We start from the raw sequence: 12,329 nt of genomic DNA on the forward strand, positions 1-12,329 counted from the left end.
ATCTTCAGCTACATCATTTGAGACATTATGGGAATGTTTCTACTTTGTTAAAATTAAACTAATATATGAACCATAAATCAATATGTATAAAATATGATGCCACTGCTTTAGAAGATAGTGTAGTTCAAGTTGTCAAGTACAAAAGAAGATAGGTACATTCACTTTTTTGAAAGATTCTGAAGATTAAAAGTAGTTAACATAAAAAATAGAAAATAATTGTCCCAATTTTCCCCCAATACATTTTAACAAACCAACACCTGCACATAAGCTTAAAAGTATATTTATAATTTCTATTTTCAGTGTAAACTGTGTAGAGGAAAAAATAAATACCAGCCAACCAAGCAGAAAATTGATACTTCACCTGTTGTGATTAATATAGGCTTTTCATGGCAGCTTAGAGTTCCTTTCTCTGCTACATTCTGCAAATATATCTGGTACTGATGATAAGGTTTTCTATTTCCTATTACAATTGATGCCTTGCTTTTTTCTAATGGTAACTGTTCCCACGCATTGGTTTCAGTATCCAAAATGTTAATAAGGTAATAATGAAAATGAGTACAGAAGGAATGCTCTGGAGGCTTCCACTTTAAATGTATTTCTGCAGATGAAACATACGTAGCCTCTAACTTCTGGGAGTGTAATGGCCCTATTGAATAACATTAGAAATAAAAAACAAGGTAAGAGCTTCTAATGCCTTTTATAGATATTTTTTCCTTTAAAAAAGAAAAAAAGAAAAAAATAACAGTACAGACTTAGAAAAATAAAGGAAATAAACAAATCTTGACAGTTTAACTAATATCAATTTGCAGAGGAATACTGTCACTGTCTAATTTAGGTTTTATGAATTTCTCAGCTCTTATGTAGAATTCAGCCTCCTCAGTTAGGTCCTTTCTCTTGTACAGAGACCAGAAGCGTTATCTCAGATAAATGGTATGAGTTACCAAAGCTGGTTAAGACCTCGTTCTAATGAGATGAATGGCAAAAATCTACAGTATTTCAGAAATTGTACAATGCACACTCTTTTCATCAAGCATTTTAAAACAGCCCATCATGTTTCCTACATCTCTTCCAACAGTTCAGACACTATTCCAACCCCTACAGTTCTGTGATTCTGTGTTTCTGCAATAACCTCCCTCATCCTGCTGGCCACCTCTCTTTAGATACAGTTTAAGATAGACACTTCAGTGCAACAGCAAAATTAAGATTTTGGAACCCACTCTAGAAGCAGGTGAATCCTAGGTTCAGAATTCACATTCAGATTTATTTCTAATTTCAGACTAATTATCAACTCAGATAATAACATAACCAAAGGAACAATATGAATTGTATGATTATGTGGTCATTGTTGCTATTCATTTCTGTAACTTACTTGTTTCCACCTTCAGAATTGGACTTAAGACAGCCTGTGCCCCTTCTGGGTTTCTTGCCACTAGTAAAAACTTGTAGCAAAGACCAGGACACAATTGCATAATTTTTGCTTGAGTTGTATCCACAGGCAAGCTCAGAAATTGCGGTTTCAGACGATCAAAATAGTACTTAATTATGAGCTTAAAGCCTGACTTAAGCCAGATATCTGTATAACTCCATTTAAATACAGCTTCAGATGTCTTAACACCAAACACGGTGAATATGAAGTTTTCTGGCATCAGAGGCACTGAAAAAGAACATAAAAAATAACAAGCATTAAAAAACATGGACACATTTTTCAAATTTGTACTTTTAAAGGTGAAGGGGCAGGAGTTCAAAATTAACCCAGAAAAGTGGAAGAAATACAGTTACATTCATATTCACAAATGTATGGTAGCTCCATGAAGCAGAAAAGTCCCGTGAAGAAATAGTTTGGACCAGTGGGATTTCTCTGAAGAGCATAGCAGTCTGTGTCATTTGCTGGTAGCATTGACAAAGATGAGACATTAGCCTCTAGGAAATAAGGAGATCTGTCTGTCCACAAGAGCTGACCTTCCTCCTATGGTTAAAAACAAACAAACAAACAAAAAACAAACATATTTTTACATTAAATTAATGAATTCCTAGAGCTTTACATACTTTATTTCTAAGATTTATTATATGGGAACATTTTGAATGAAAAATATTTCAGCACAAAATTCTACCCCTTCTATTATAATAACACATGATTTTAATTAAAGCCACTAAGATTTAAAGTAGAGAGACTGATTATTACACACAGACCTTTAAGTATCACTATAAATCAAATAATTTCTCACAGTTTTCCCACTACATTCATTTACCACTGTAACTCTTCCCCAAATCACACACTCAGACACCATGGCCACAGTGAGTCTTCTACTAACAGGAGAGTTGGCATTGAGAACCCTCCTATTACAAATATGGGGACAGGAAACTTTTTATATGAAGTACTTTCTTCCAGTCCCTTCTTCCACTGGCCTATCCAGCATCCATAGAGAGCTGGAACTAGCTAAGCCAGAACCAATCAGCATCTCAGACCTGCGTCACGACAAAGAATGCCAGCCCTAGACTTTGGCACCCAGGAAAGTTATGGACAATCCATTAGAATGAGATTAATTTTTTTTTTAATGGTAAAACAGCACCATCTACAGGCAAAAGTACATTCACGTGATGTGGTCACAAAAAAAAAAATACAACTCGATATGAATAAATTAGTCTTTATTTTTCCCCTGCAATGCCATGCTAAATGATTTCAGTATTTCTAAATACTTAGAAATAATGATTCCTCTTACAACTGCCAATATAATAGTACCAATACTAATAGAAACACTACTTCTATGACAACTATTGAAACAATCAGTTTAGAACACAGTATTTCTTATTTTAATGAATTTGGTTCAACACATTATAAATCTCCTTTTTCCATATATGAAATAGCAAAGATGATAAAACAGACTGACCTTCAAGTCATTAAGACCTGTCCACAACATGACTATGTGACTAACTGTCTGGAGATAAGATAAAATAAAACCATGTTCTTCTGCACTTCCTATGTCAAGAAGATGAGCCCCTTTTGAAGACTTTTCACATGTTTGTTGTGCCATCTTCCATGGCTTGCTCTCCTTACTTATTCTATAGCAGCTGCTTTGGAATGCCAGCCATCCTTTGGAACAGGAGCCTGTAGGTGAACAAGGACAGTATTTTAAACACATTCTGTGTCATTTATGGTAGCGCTACAGTTTCAGATTTTTAAAAAATCCACACAGTCAGAAGATGATTGCATTTAATTAAATCATGATCGCAAACCAAAAAAAAAATCTTTAATAATGAGACAACCTGCTTGAGTGTCTTAAGAATTCTGACTGATTAAATTAAAAGAATATCAGCTATAATCCACCCAAGCTAAAAAAGAAAACCTTTCTTGTTTGTTTGTTTGTTTTTACACTACCTGCATTCAGAGGAGGGACACAAAAATGATTTGGGGTGCGGGGGGGAGGAATACCTCCCCTGTGAGGACAGACTGAGATAGCTGGGGATGTTCAGCCTGAAGAAGAGAAGGCTCTGGGGAGACCTGTTAGAGGCCTTTCAGTATCTAAAGGGGAGGCTATAAAAAAGAAGGTAACAGACGCTTTAGTAGAGTCTAACCCTAACTCTAACCCTAAAGTTCAATTTCATCTTATCTAGAATCATAGAATCATGGAACCACCAAGGTTGGAAGAGACAGACTCTTCAGCACTGGAGTCTGTTGAGACTGGAAAAGGGGAAATGGTTTCAAACTAAAAGAGGAGAGATTTAGACTGGATAAAAGGAAGAAGCTTTTTAAAATAAGGGTAGTGAGGCACTGGAACAGATTGTTTGTGGATGCCCAATCCTGGGGAAGAGCTGGATGGGGCTCTGAACCCCTTATCTTACTGTAGGTGTCCCTGTTCACTGCAGGGTAGCAGTAATAGATGATCTTTAAGGGTTCCCTCCAACTCAAATGATTCTATGATTCTATGTTATGGAAAATGTCACTCTTCATTAGTTTCTGGTTTGTTTTTTGACTTTTAAAATCTGAAGTTAAATCATTACAAATTTTCCAGATATTAGTAAATAATTATTTCTCTGAATTTGAAATTATATCATCCTTTCTTTTGTGTTCCTAATTTTAAATATTTTTAAGTAGTCATATCAAAGCATTACTGCTTTGAAAGGAGCAAAGTTACACAACCAAGCATCCTCAGAAATCTTATTCCTTCAAAACACTTCTTACATAACAGCCCAGCCAAGTTTGCCACTCAACAGTGCAAAATCACTGCTGTCCCCAAAACACTTTGAAAAAAATCTTCCAAGCCCTTACAAAAAATCAGAATTTTCCCTGCTTTTTAGTGAAACTATAAAACAAACTCAATCCATATCTTCAAAAATTTACAATCCCAAACATTTTGTGATAAAGCACCAATTTCATTTAATCTAGAATCATAGAATCACCAACGTTGGAAAGACCTCTAAGATTACCTAGTCCAATCATCCATCTACCAACAAATAATGCCCACTAAACCAAAGTATAACATCTACCCTTTCCTTAAACACCTCCAGGGACGGTGACATCACCCCTTCCCTGGGCAACCTATTCCAAGGTCTAACCACTTTTTCTAAGAAAAAATTCTTCCTATTATCCAATCTGAACTTCCCCCAGTTGAACTTAAGGCCACTCCCTCTTGTCCTATTGGAGAAGAATCCACTTTCAGTCTGTTTTAAGACATATGATTAGCTTAAAATATTCACACATATGTATTCAAATTCTTGATCCAGAAAAAAAAAAGAACATTTGTGACATTAACATTCAATTTCTTTCTTTCCAGAAATGAAACAATACACATTTAATAAAAAATACAATGATGCTACACAGTCTCTTTGCAATTTACTCCTAATTCTTCTAAAAAGCAAGCAGTGCTTCCTTGCATTCATGCGAATACAATGAAGTAATAAATACCTGTTTCAGCTTGAACTTCCAGTTTCTGAGACACATTTATAAATTCAAGATGTAATTGGTCAAATATAAACTCAAATGTATATGAAGTGCCAGGTGTCAAATTATTCCAGACAAAGAATCCACTATTCTTTTGTATAATCTGAGAAGTATCATTCAGTGAAACTGAAATTGAAAATTCTTTGGTCACTGCACTCAAATTAAAAGACACGGTAGTGGCTGTCACAAGTATTTTAATGTCATTCTCTGAAATTCCACCTAGTAATCCAAAAAAAAAAAAAAGAAAAGGTCTTTACCACAACAGAATAATTGACTCGTCTTTACTACATCACTATCACGTCTGTGTAAAATGTCTGAAGCAATCACAAATAAAAGTTAAGTGCATAGATGAAGGTGTATTTAAGTACAAAAGCTTTACTAGAATATTAATTAATAGGTGCTGATGAAGAACAGCAACAGAAACAATTTTCTCTAGATGACTGAATGTCATCATAGTGAGTGCTGCAGTTTTTAAATTACAACAATTTTTTTCCCAGTTTTCTGAAAACGAGCTAATATAAATCTCTAATGTGTATTAAACCATTTTAAAGCAACTAATAAAATTAATATTAGAAAGCAGTTCAAGTTCTAGTTATCATCACGACCTGTGATCATAAACAGATCTACAAATATAAATTACGTGTTTAAGTACAGTAGCTGGACACACAAATTCTTATACTGAACATTTGACCCAGTCGGTCACTATGGCAAGACCTTCAAGCTGCTTGATAACACTTTTTAAAGAGGGAAAATGGAAATAAAAATATTAAATATTTAATTAATATATTTAGTTTTTATAAGTAAGACAAACAATCAAAACCTTGAGCTGGCATGAAGTTCCCAGGCTATAAGTAACTTCCCTGATGGCTCTTTTATAAATTTCTCCCAGAATTACTGCAGTATAATGATGCTTGTAACACTTAGAAATCTCCCAAACATTTATATCATTCCTCTATTACAGAACTGTTGCACTTACCCAACAACTTATAGCAAAATTATTTCTTCTGCTCTTCTTATTTGAAAGCATATGTTGATGCAAATGTTCTAAATACTTAAATACATGCAGGATTTCAAACTGTTTTTCTCTAATCTTCTTCTGAAATAGTCTTAACATAGTAATACAAAAAATATTTAGTGCTACACTACTTACGTGTCTTAAAAGACTTCACACCCAGAATTTGTCCATTTTTTAGGGATTCTACCGTAATGTTGTAATTCTTATTCTCCTCCAGCAGAACTGTAGTACTGATAGGTTTTTGCTTAACTTCAGAAATGTTTCTTATATTCTGCAATTTAAAAGAATGTTGAAATACAGTGAAAGTGAGAAAAATACAATTCATAAATGGTCTACAGTGCCTTTAAATGTTCATCTAACATTGCAGTATGTGCAGCATAAGGCCAGTTCACTGCAAAGTACTCAATGCATGCACAGCAAAGTCTGTTTTGATCATTCCAGCTATTAAAACCTTCATATTTAAGTCCCCATATCTTCTTTAGGTTCCAGGACATCCCGTGCTCTAAAAAAGAACAATGCCCTGTAACAAAGATCTGTAGGTAGTGTTTGCACCTCTCCTGGAGAAACTGGACTCCTCCTGACCACAAGACACTGAAGAACTAACATATTCTAACTTTGAACAGACGTCTGTCTATTCTCATTCAAAACCACTGGCTTCAAATGGACTCTGTAAGGCATGAATTACAGAATTCAGTATAATTTTTGAAAAGTTTTTATTTGCTTTTTTACATTAATCTTTAAAAAATGCAGTTAATTAATTTAAAAAATGCAGTACAGCTTAAACATATTTGTAACTGCTTCCTGCTTAGATTAAATTTACTTTTTGATTGAAAGCATCCGTGAGCTGGTAGGTTACAATATAATGTTCTGCATGTTCTCCTTTGGGAAATTCATTCCACTCCAACAAAACTCCTCTAGAAGGCTTTCTCACTTGGTCACAGTCTAGGCAATCTGAGCCCTGTAACAGAAAAATACATTAATAAAACATGCAGAAAAGATATGTGTAGTTAATTAAAATGTCTGTATCAACAAATTTCATTTAAATTTATCAGCTAATATTAGTTTTTATACGAAGCAATATTGTCAGCCATATTGTCAATGTTTGAGACATACAGTCTTCTCAATTTTTACAAGCTTGGCAGGTACAGCTTGTACAGGTTTTCCTCTTCTCAGAGATGGCCAAATTGTATTAGCTGAGACCCAAGCATGCCCTGCTAGAATAAAAGATCTTCATAGGTTCGTCTGTAAGTAATGCCTCCATTTATTTCCACAGAAACTACAACAACTACAAAGAGCACACCAGGACTATTTGATAGGGCAAATTCTCAGTAACGAAACATTCTTTTTCAACACAGTCACCCCCGTTAGCTACGCATTTTTGTCAGCAATGAACAAGAAACTGCATGCTCTGTTTGTAAAAATCAGCAGTAGTGGAGGTGACCCACTGACTCTGGTGCCACTGCTGAATGGCACCACTCCCTGCCTCACCATGCTCATATCCACTGCTTAGTCTCCATAAATGTTTAGCAAGTGTCAATTAATGTCAACAGATGGAATTTTTTTTTCCACATGGAGGAATTCAACGACACACCTTCGCTTCATCTGCACTTCCACGTCAGATGCCACTCTCAGACTGCCCCTCTGCTGCCATCTGTCACATAGCAACAAAATATAACTGACTATTGGCAGGAGAGTTTGACTTCTACTGTCATACCACCAACATCTGTCTCTGATGTAGTGGGCCAACATAATCAAATAGGAGGCATTACTCTCAGTGCAGCCTTTGTACTATCAGTTCAGGAACAAGAAAAGCTCACTTTCAGCATGCCAATTGCAACACAGTCAATAGTCTTTCAGGAATGGGAGGCCACTGCCCTGCCTGCTCCATTGGTCCATGGTCAAGAACTTAGTTTAGTGCCACCTTTTCTTGAGCTCAAACCTGGCCAGCACAACTGGACACTATTTGCATGTGCTAAAGGAACACACTAGGAGGCTGGTCATCACCCCAAAAACACAGCTCTCATCTCTACAGTAGAGGAGAAGCATTTGTACAAAGGCCTGATAAGACTTGTCATCATCCTCACCACAAAACACAGAAAGACAAAAGAAAATTCAGGATTCCATATGCAAAATCAAAATGTAGATAAATAGGGACTAAATTATTGCAAATTGTACTAGAAAATTAAGAGATAAAAAGCAATGTGGTTCTTATGTATGTAGTTTTTACATTAATGCTTCCTAAAGCAGTTTCCAGAGCATACTCCTATGTACCAGAGTGATCACAGTGCATTCCTCCACAGACCCAGTGGGTTACCAAGCAATATGAGCTAGTTAAGGAGTTAAAAATGCTGAGAGTTATTCCTTCTCCTGTGGAATGGCAGAACCAGAATCAGCAGGCAACAAAGCAGATGAAGGCTCTCAAGAGAACTTCAAATAATTGAGAGAGAAGAGAGAAGGCTGGTAATGTTCATCAGTGACAAGCAAGACTCCCCACAACCGTTAGAACGACAAGAAAGGAGTCCAAATCACAAACCACAAATTTGCAACATTCAATCTATCCTCCTTCCAAAATGAGAATATTTCTCTTACCTGAAGTAAGTATTTTAATAAAAGCAGGAACAGAACTGCTTGACCCATAGAGAAAGAAAACTAATAGTTCCAGTGCCTGTGTTTAAATTACAGCAGCTTTGAAACACGCTTATGTTGGAACACTTAAAACAAAGAGTAAACACCCACTCTTGCCTGACATGGGCACAGATGCAGCCAATGGTGTGCCCTGTGCTTGGTTCTGCTCTCCCACCCTGTCCCTGCCCCCGCCTGACACAAGGCTTACAGCATCCACAAAGGGATGTTGCTCTTTACTGCCTCAGTGGAAGCTGGAGCTGCCTGTTGTTCATTAGCCAATAAAAAAGCCCTCAGAGGCAAAAATGTCAGGTTGTCCTTTTTGTTTTTTTTTTACTACCAATTCAAGGATTAAAATCTGTCTAAACCCACAGAAGCCCTTACATTTTCTTAAACTACTTTCCATAGTACAAATTTCTAGCAAGCTGCACTTTGGTCAATAATCAAAATAAGGCTGTCAGCCTTAAAACTCTTTTCAAAGAAGTGCCAGGCAGCCCAGCAGAACCTTCTGTCAGCATACTTCTAGTGTATCCTAGAGGAACTAATATAAACATGATTTTGTGACATTTTGTTAAATTTGGTCATCAAAAACCAAGTGCATTCTAATATTTCACAGGGAGCTGCACGAGCAGTCGTGGAACTGCATATGGAACGTGTAAAATCCTACTTTTCAGAACAGATCTCCCTCACACAAACCCAACCTGTTTGCTGGAGGATTTCTTCAACATCCAGTCAGTAAATGTAACACATGCATGAGAGTCATCTCTGACATCCTGCCAAGTCCTGAGCATTAGTGGCAAAATAACAGTACACCAGCCTCCAGATCCCTTCAGGTGCCCTCATGCCCAGCTGAGGCATTGCAGGGGCTTGCAGCTGATGGTGGCCACTTGTTTCCCACTCCCTCGTGAGAGGCAATGCTGCCCGGATCCTGACTGCCTGAGGAGAAGCAATGACCAAACTTAAAGTCATGAATCTGGAGGTAAATTTCTCTCAGTGCCCCAGTCAGCCCAAAATTAAACTTTTTAAAAGAAAATGAGGTATCTACTCTTCCCTTTGAAAGTTAATCAGTATAATATGCTGATAAATATCATTTATGCATTATTTCCAAACAAAATACTCACAGGATACATTAAAAATAGCATCACTGTGCGCATATAGCATAAAAAATTAGCAACATTCATCCTAATATTTACTGTATATTTTTAAGTGGTATAATGACATAATACATTCTTTGTCTTGAGATAGGATCTTGCTCTTCAGTGGGCTGCTCCTCATTCGTCCTTAAAACTGTGTGCAACTGAAATATGCTCTGTGGAAAAAATAAAAATGAAAATTCAGATTGTAGCCTTATTTAGAACGAGTAAAGAGACAGGCAGAACCTCACCAGAAAGCAAATACTGTTTTTGAGCTTCCATATTTCCCAGGTTCAAAGGTAGATGGAGTAAATCAGAAGTTGCTGCTAGGAAATCCCATATTTCAAAACACTAAGTCTATCTGAGTACAAGTAAGGAGTGTAGAGTAAGGAGTACAAGTGAGTAAGTACAAGTAAGCTGCAACATTCTCAGCTCTTTTACAAAGCAGATCTGCTGAGCTGTTTTCCATAGCAGTCTTGTAATCACCAAGCGTAAAAAGAGGCTATATTGACAGATTGATTTTCAAACATAAGCACTATGTGGCACGTTCTACACTCCCCAAAACCTTTTTCTCAGCACTTCTAGTGCTAATAATGATAAGTTTTATCATTATTGGCTTTCCCCAGAATTTAATATTGCCACAGATGCTTTCCTACACTCCTCTCATTTTTTATAGAAAAGTTACACTGCAATTCAATTGTGTTTTGCACTACATACATCTGTGAGACTTTCTCAAAGGACGTACACCCACACATGACTACAGCAGCAGCATAACCTCAAGCTAATTTCTGGAAAAGGATTTGATGGGACAGAACTTGAAGAATTCAGTTCAGGTCAGTGTTTCCCACTGCCACAGAGTTCCCAATTGGTGCCCACACAGTATGTTTTTATATAAAGACCAGATTCTAGATTTAGAAGCTAGATTTGTCTTTAGCTTCTTATGAAAGGAGGGATGAGGGGAAAAAATGAGAAAGTGCTACACAGAATCAATGCATAATAAAATATCCAGTGTTATATGAGGCCAAGATCCACATCTGGAGCAGCATTTTGTGACTGCTTCGTCAGTGTGAATAGCACAGTGCCCATTGTTTATTTGGAGTATTTTCCTATAAATGGTGCCATGATCCTGCCCTCAGAAGAAGCAAGCTAAAAAGACCTGACTACAAACAGCATTTTCATCACTCTTACACAGGTGTATGCATTTGTAAAGATGTTTGCCTGTAATATAGAAAAGAATTAAATCATGCAAATGCCTGAAGTTTTACTTTCCATTTTTAGTATACAGATAGCTACAAATCTAGGATTTTATTAATGAAAACACAAAGTAAGTTGTTTAAACCCCGTATCAGAAGCTATGCTTAGAATTTAAATTATATAATTGGGCAAAAATTGATCTTAATGAATGAGCTGGTAAAAGAGAATGGAATTACAAAATCCAGCCTTTACAAATAATGTGGCTAAAGCCTAACTATTTAGTAGAAGTGTATTTGTTTAAAACAAATCACATATCCCTTAAAAAGTCTGCATAGTTTTATAGGCAAGCCTTTAAACAGTGGAATTCTATTCACAGAACTGCAAAAACTGAATGAAGGAGGGTTTCAAGCAGTTACAAAGGGTTGAAATGACATGGCACACTGAGACAGTAGAGTAAGGCATGCAGTAGGTCATGCACACACTGCTCCCCGATTTTTTGCATCTTCTCATGGAAGTGTGGGAGTCAGGGAAAGGCATGCATTCCCAGCCTTTCTTTTAGGGGAGTAGAAATTATTTGAGTCTTAGTTTAAGAAGGGGTGGGAAGGGAGGGAACTCCGTGGATATTAAAGCTCTTTTAGTCAATAATAAACAACCTAATTAATTGTGGTATTTAACTAGATTATGTTTGAGTTGTATCAGCTGGCAAAACGGATTCACAAAATGCCCACACAAAGCAAGTCATGCATAATTCCTGTGTGGGAGATTGAGGTAGGAATGTAGAGCTGGAGACAGAGAAACTTTGACATAAGCATGTAGTTGTGTCTACATTTATATTTAAGTTATAGACTGAGAAGATATCTGCAAGCACATTCCAACCAGATGTCTGCTTCAAAGGCTGCAAGGATTCATTCATGTTACGTTACGTAAAATATACCACATTAGGCAAATCATCTTCATGGAGATAATGAGGGTGGATTTTTTGGTCCAGAAAATGATTGACAAGATATAGTAAGCATATATTCTCTGGCAAGGACAAATAAATCTGAATTTGAAGATTAGCTGTAAAAGGAAAGGCAGCCTTAGACTCTATTCAGCTCCACCACGGGCATAAAAATTTTGCTGTATGCTTCAGGGAGGATCCTGACCCAACTGCTATTGATTTTGATCTTGTAGAAAATAAAATGGCTAAGCGGGAAAAATCTTTCAATGCTATTTTTCCTATTACATGATATCATTGAGTTAATTTTCATTTACCTGCCTTTAATTCCAGGTTAAACTAAGATTCTGCTCTAGTGTTCAACCTTAGTGATAGAGGTAAAATGAAACACATCAATTCATGTTTATTAATTTCTCTTTAATTATAAATATGATTCTAAATCTTACAGAAGCATATTGTTTATAAAAAGCAGATTAATCAAAGATTAAT

At 36.3% G+C, this 12,329-nt stretch overlaps 1 protein-coding gene across 1 annotated transcript in view; it reads right to left on the minus strand.

Annotated features, from left to right (window-relative positions):
* The window catches only part of PTPRQ (protein tyrosine phosphatase receptor type Q), a 117,065-nt gene extending 108,440 nt beyond the window's left edge, over positions 1–8,625 (minus strand). Inside the window, exons 1-8 of the mRNA XM_065743237.1 lie at positions 8,544–8,625; positions 6,775–6,912; positions 6,090–6,225; positions 4,904–5,158; positions 2,889–3,106; positions 1,780–1,966; positions 1,370–1,654; positions 362–646 (exon numbers count right to left, since the gene is read on the minus strand). Coding sequence (XP_065599309.1) covers positions 362–646; positions 1,370–1,654; positions 1,780–1,966; positions 2,889–3,106; positions 4,904–5,158; positions 6,090–6,225; positions 6,775–6,912; positions 8,544–8,591 — 1,552 coding nt within the window. The 5' untranslated portion in view covers positions 8,592–8,625. The remainder of the gene's footprint in view (positions 1–361; positions 647–1,369; positions 1,655–1,779; positions 1,967–2,888; positions 3,107–4,903; positions 5,159–6,089; positions 6,226–6,774; positions 6,913–8,543) is intronic.
* Between the last annotated feature and the right edge of the window lie 3,704 nt (positions 8,626–12,329).

Source organism: Cyrtonyx montezumae, unplaced genomic scaffold (assembly GCF_038088225.1).
Source record: "Cyrtonyx montezumae isolate F1298 unplaced genomic scaffold, pur_monq_1.0 scaffold_3, whole genome shotgun sequence".
NCBI lineage: Eukaryota > Metazoa > Chordata > Aves > Galliformes > Odontophoridae > Cyrtonyx > Cyrtonyx montezumae.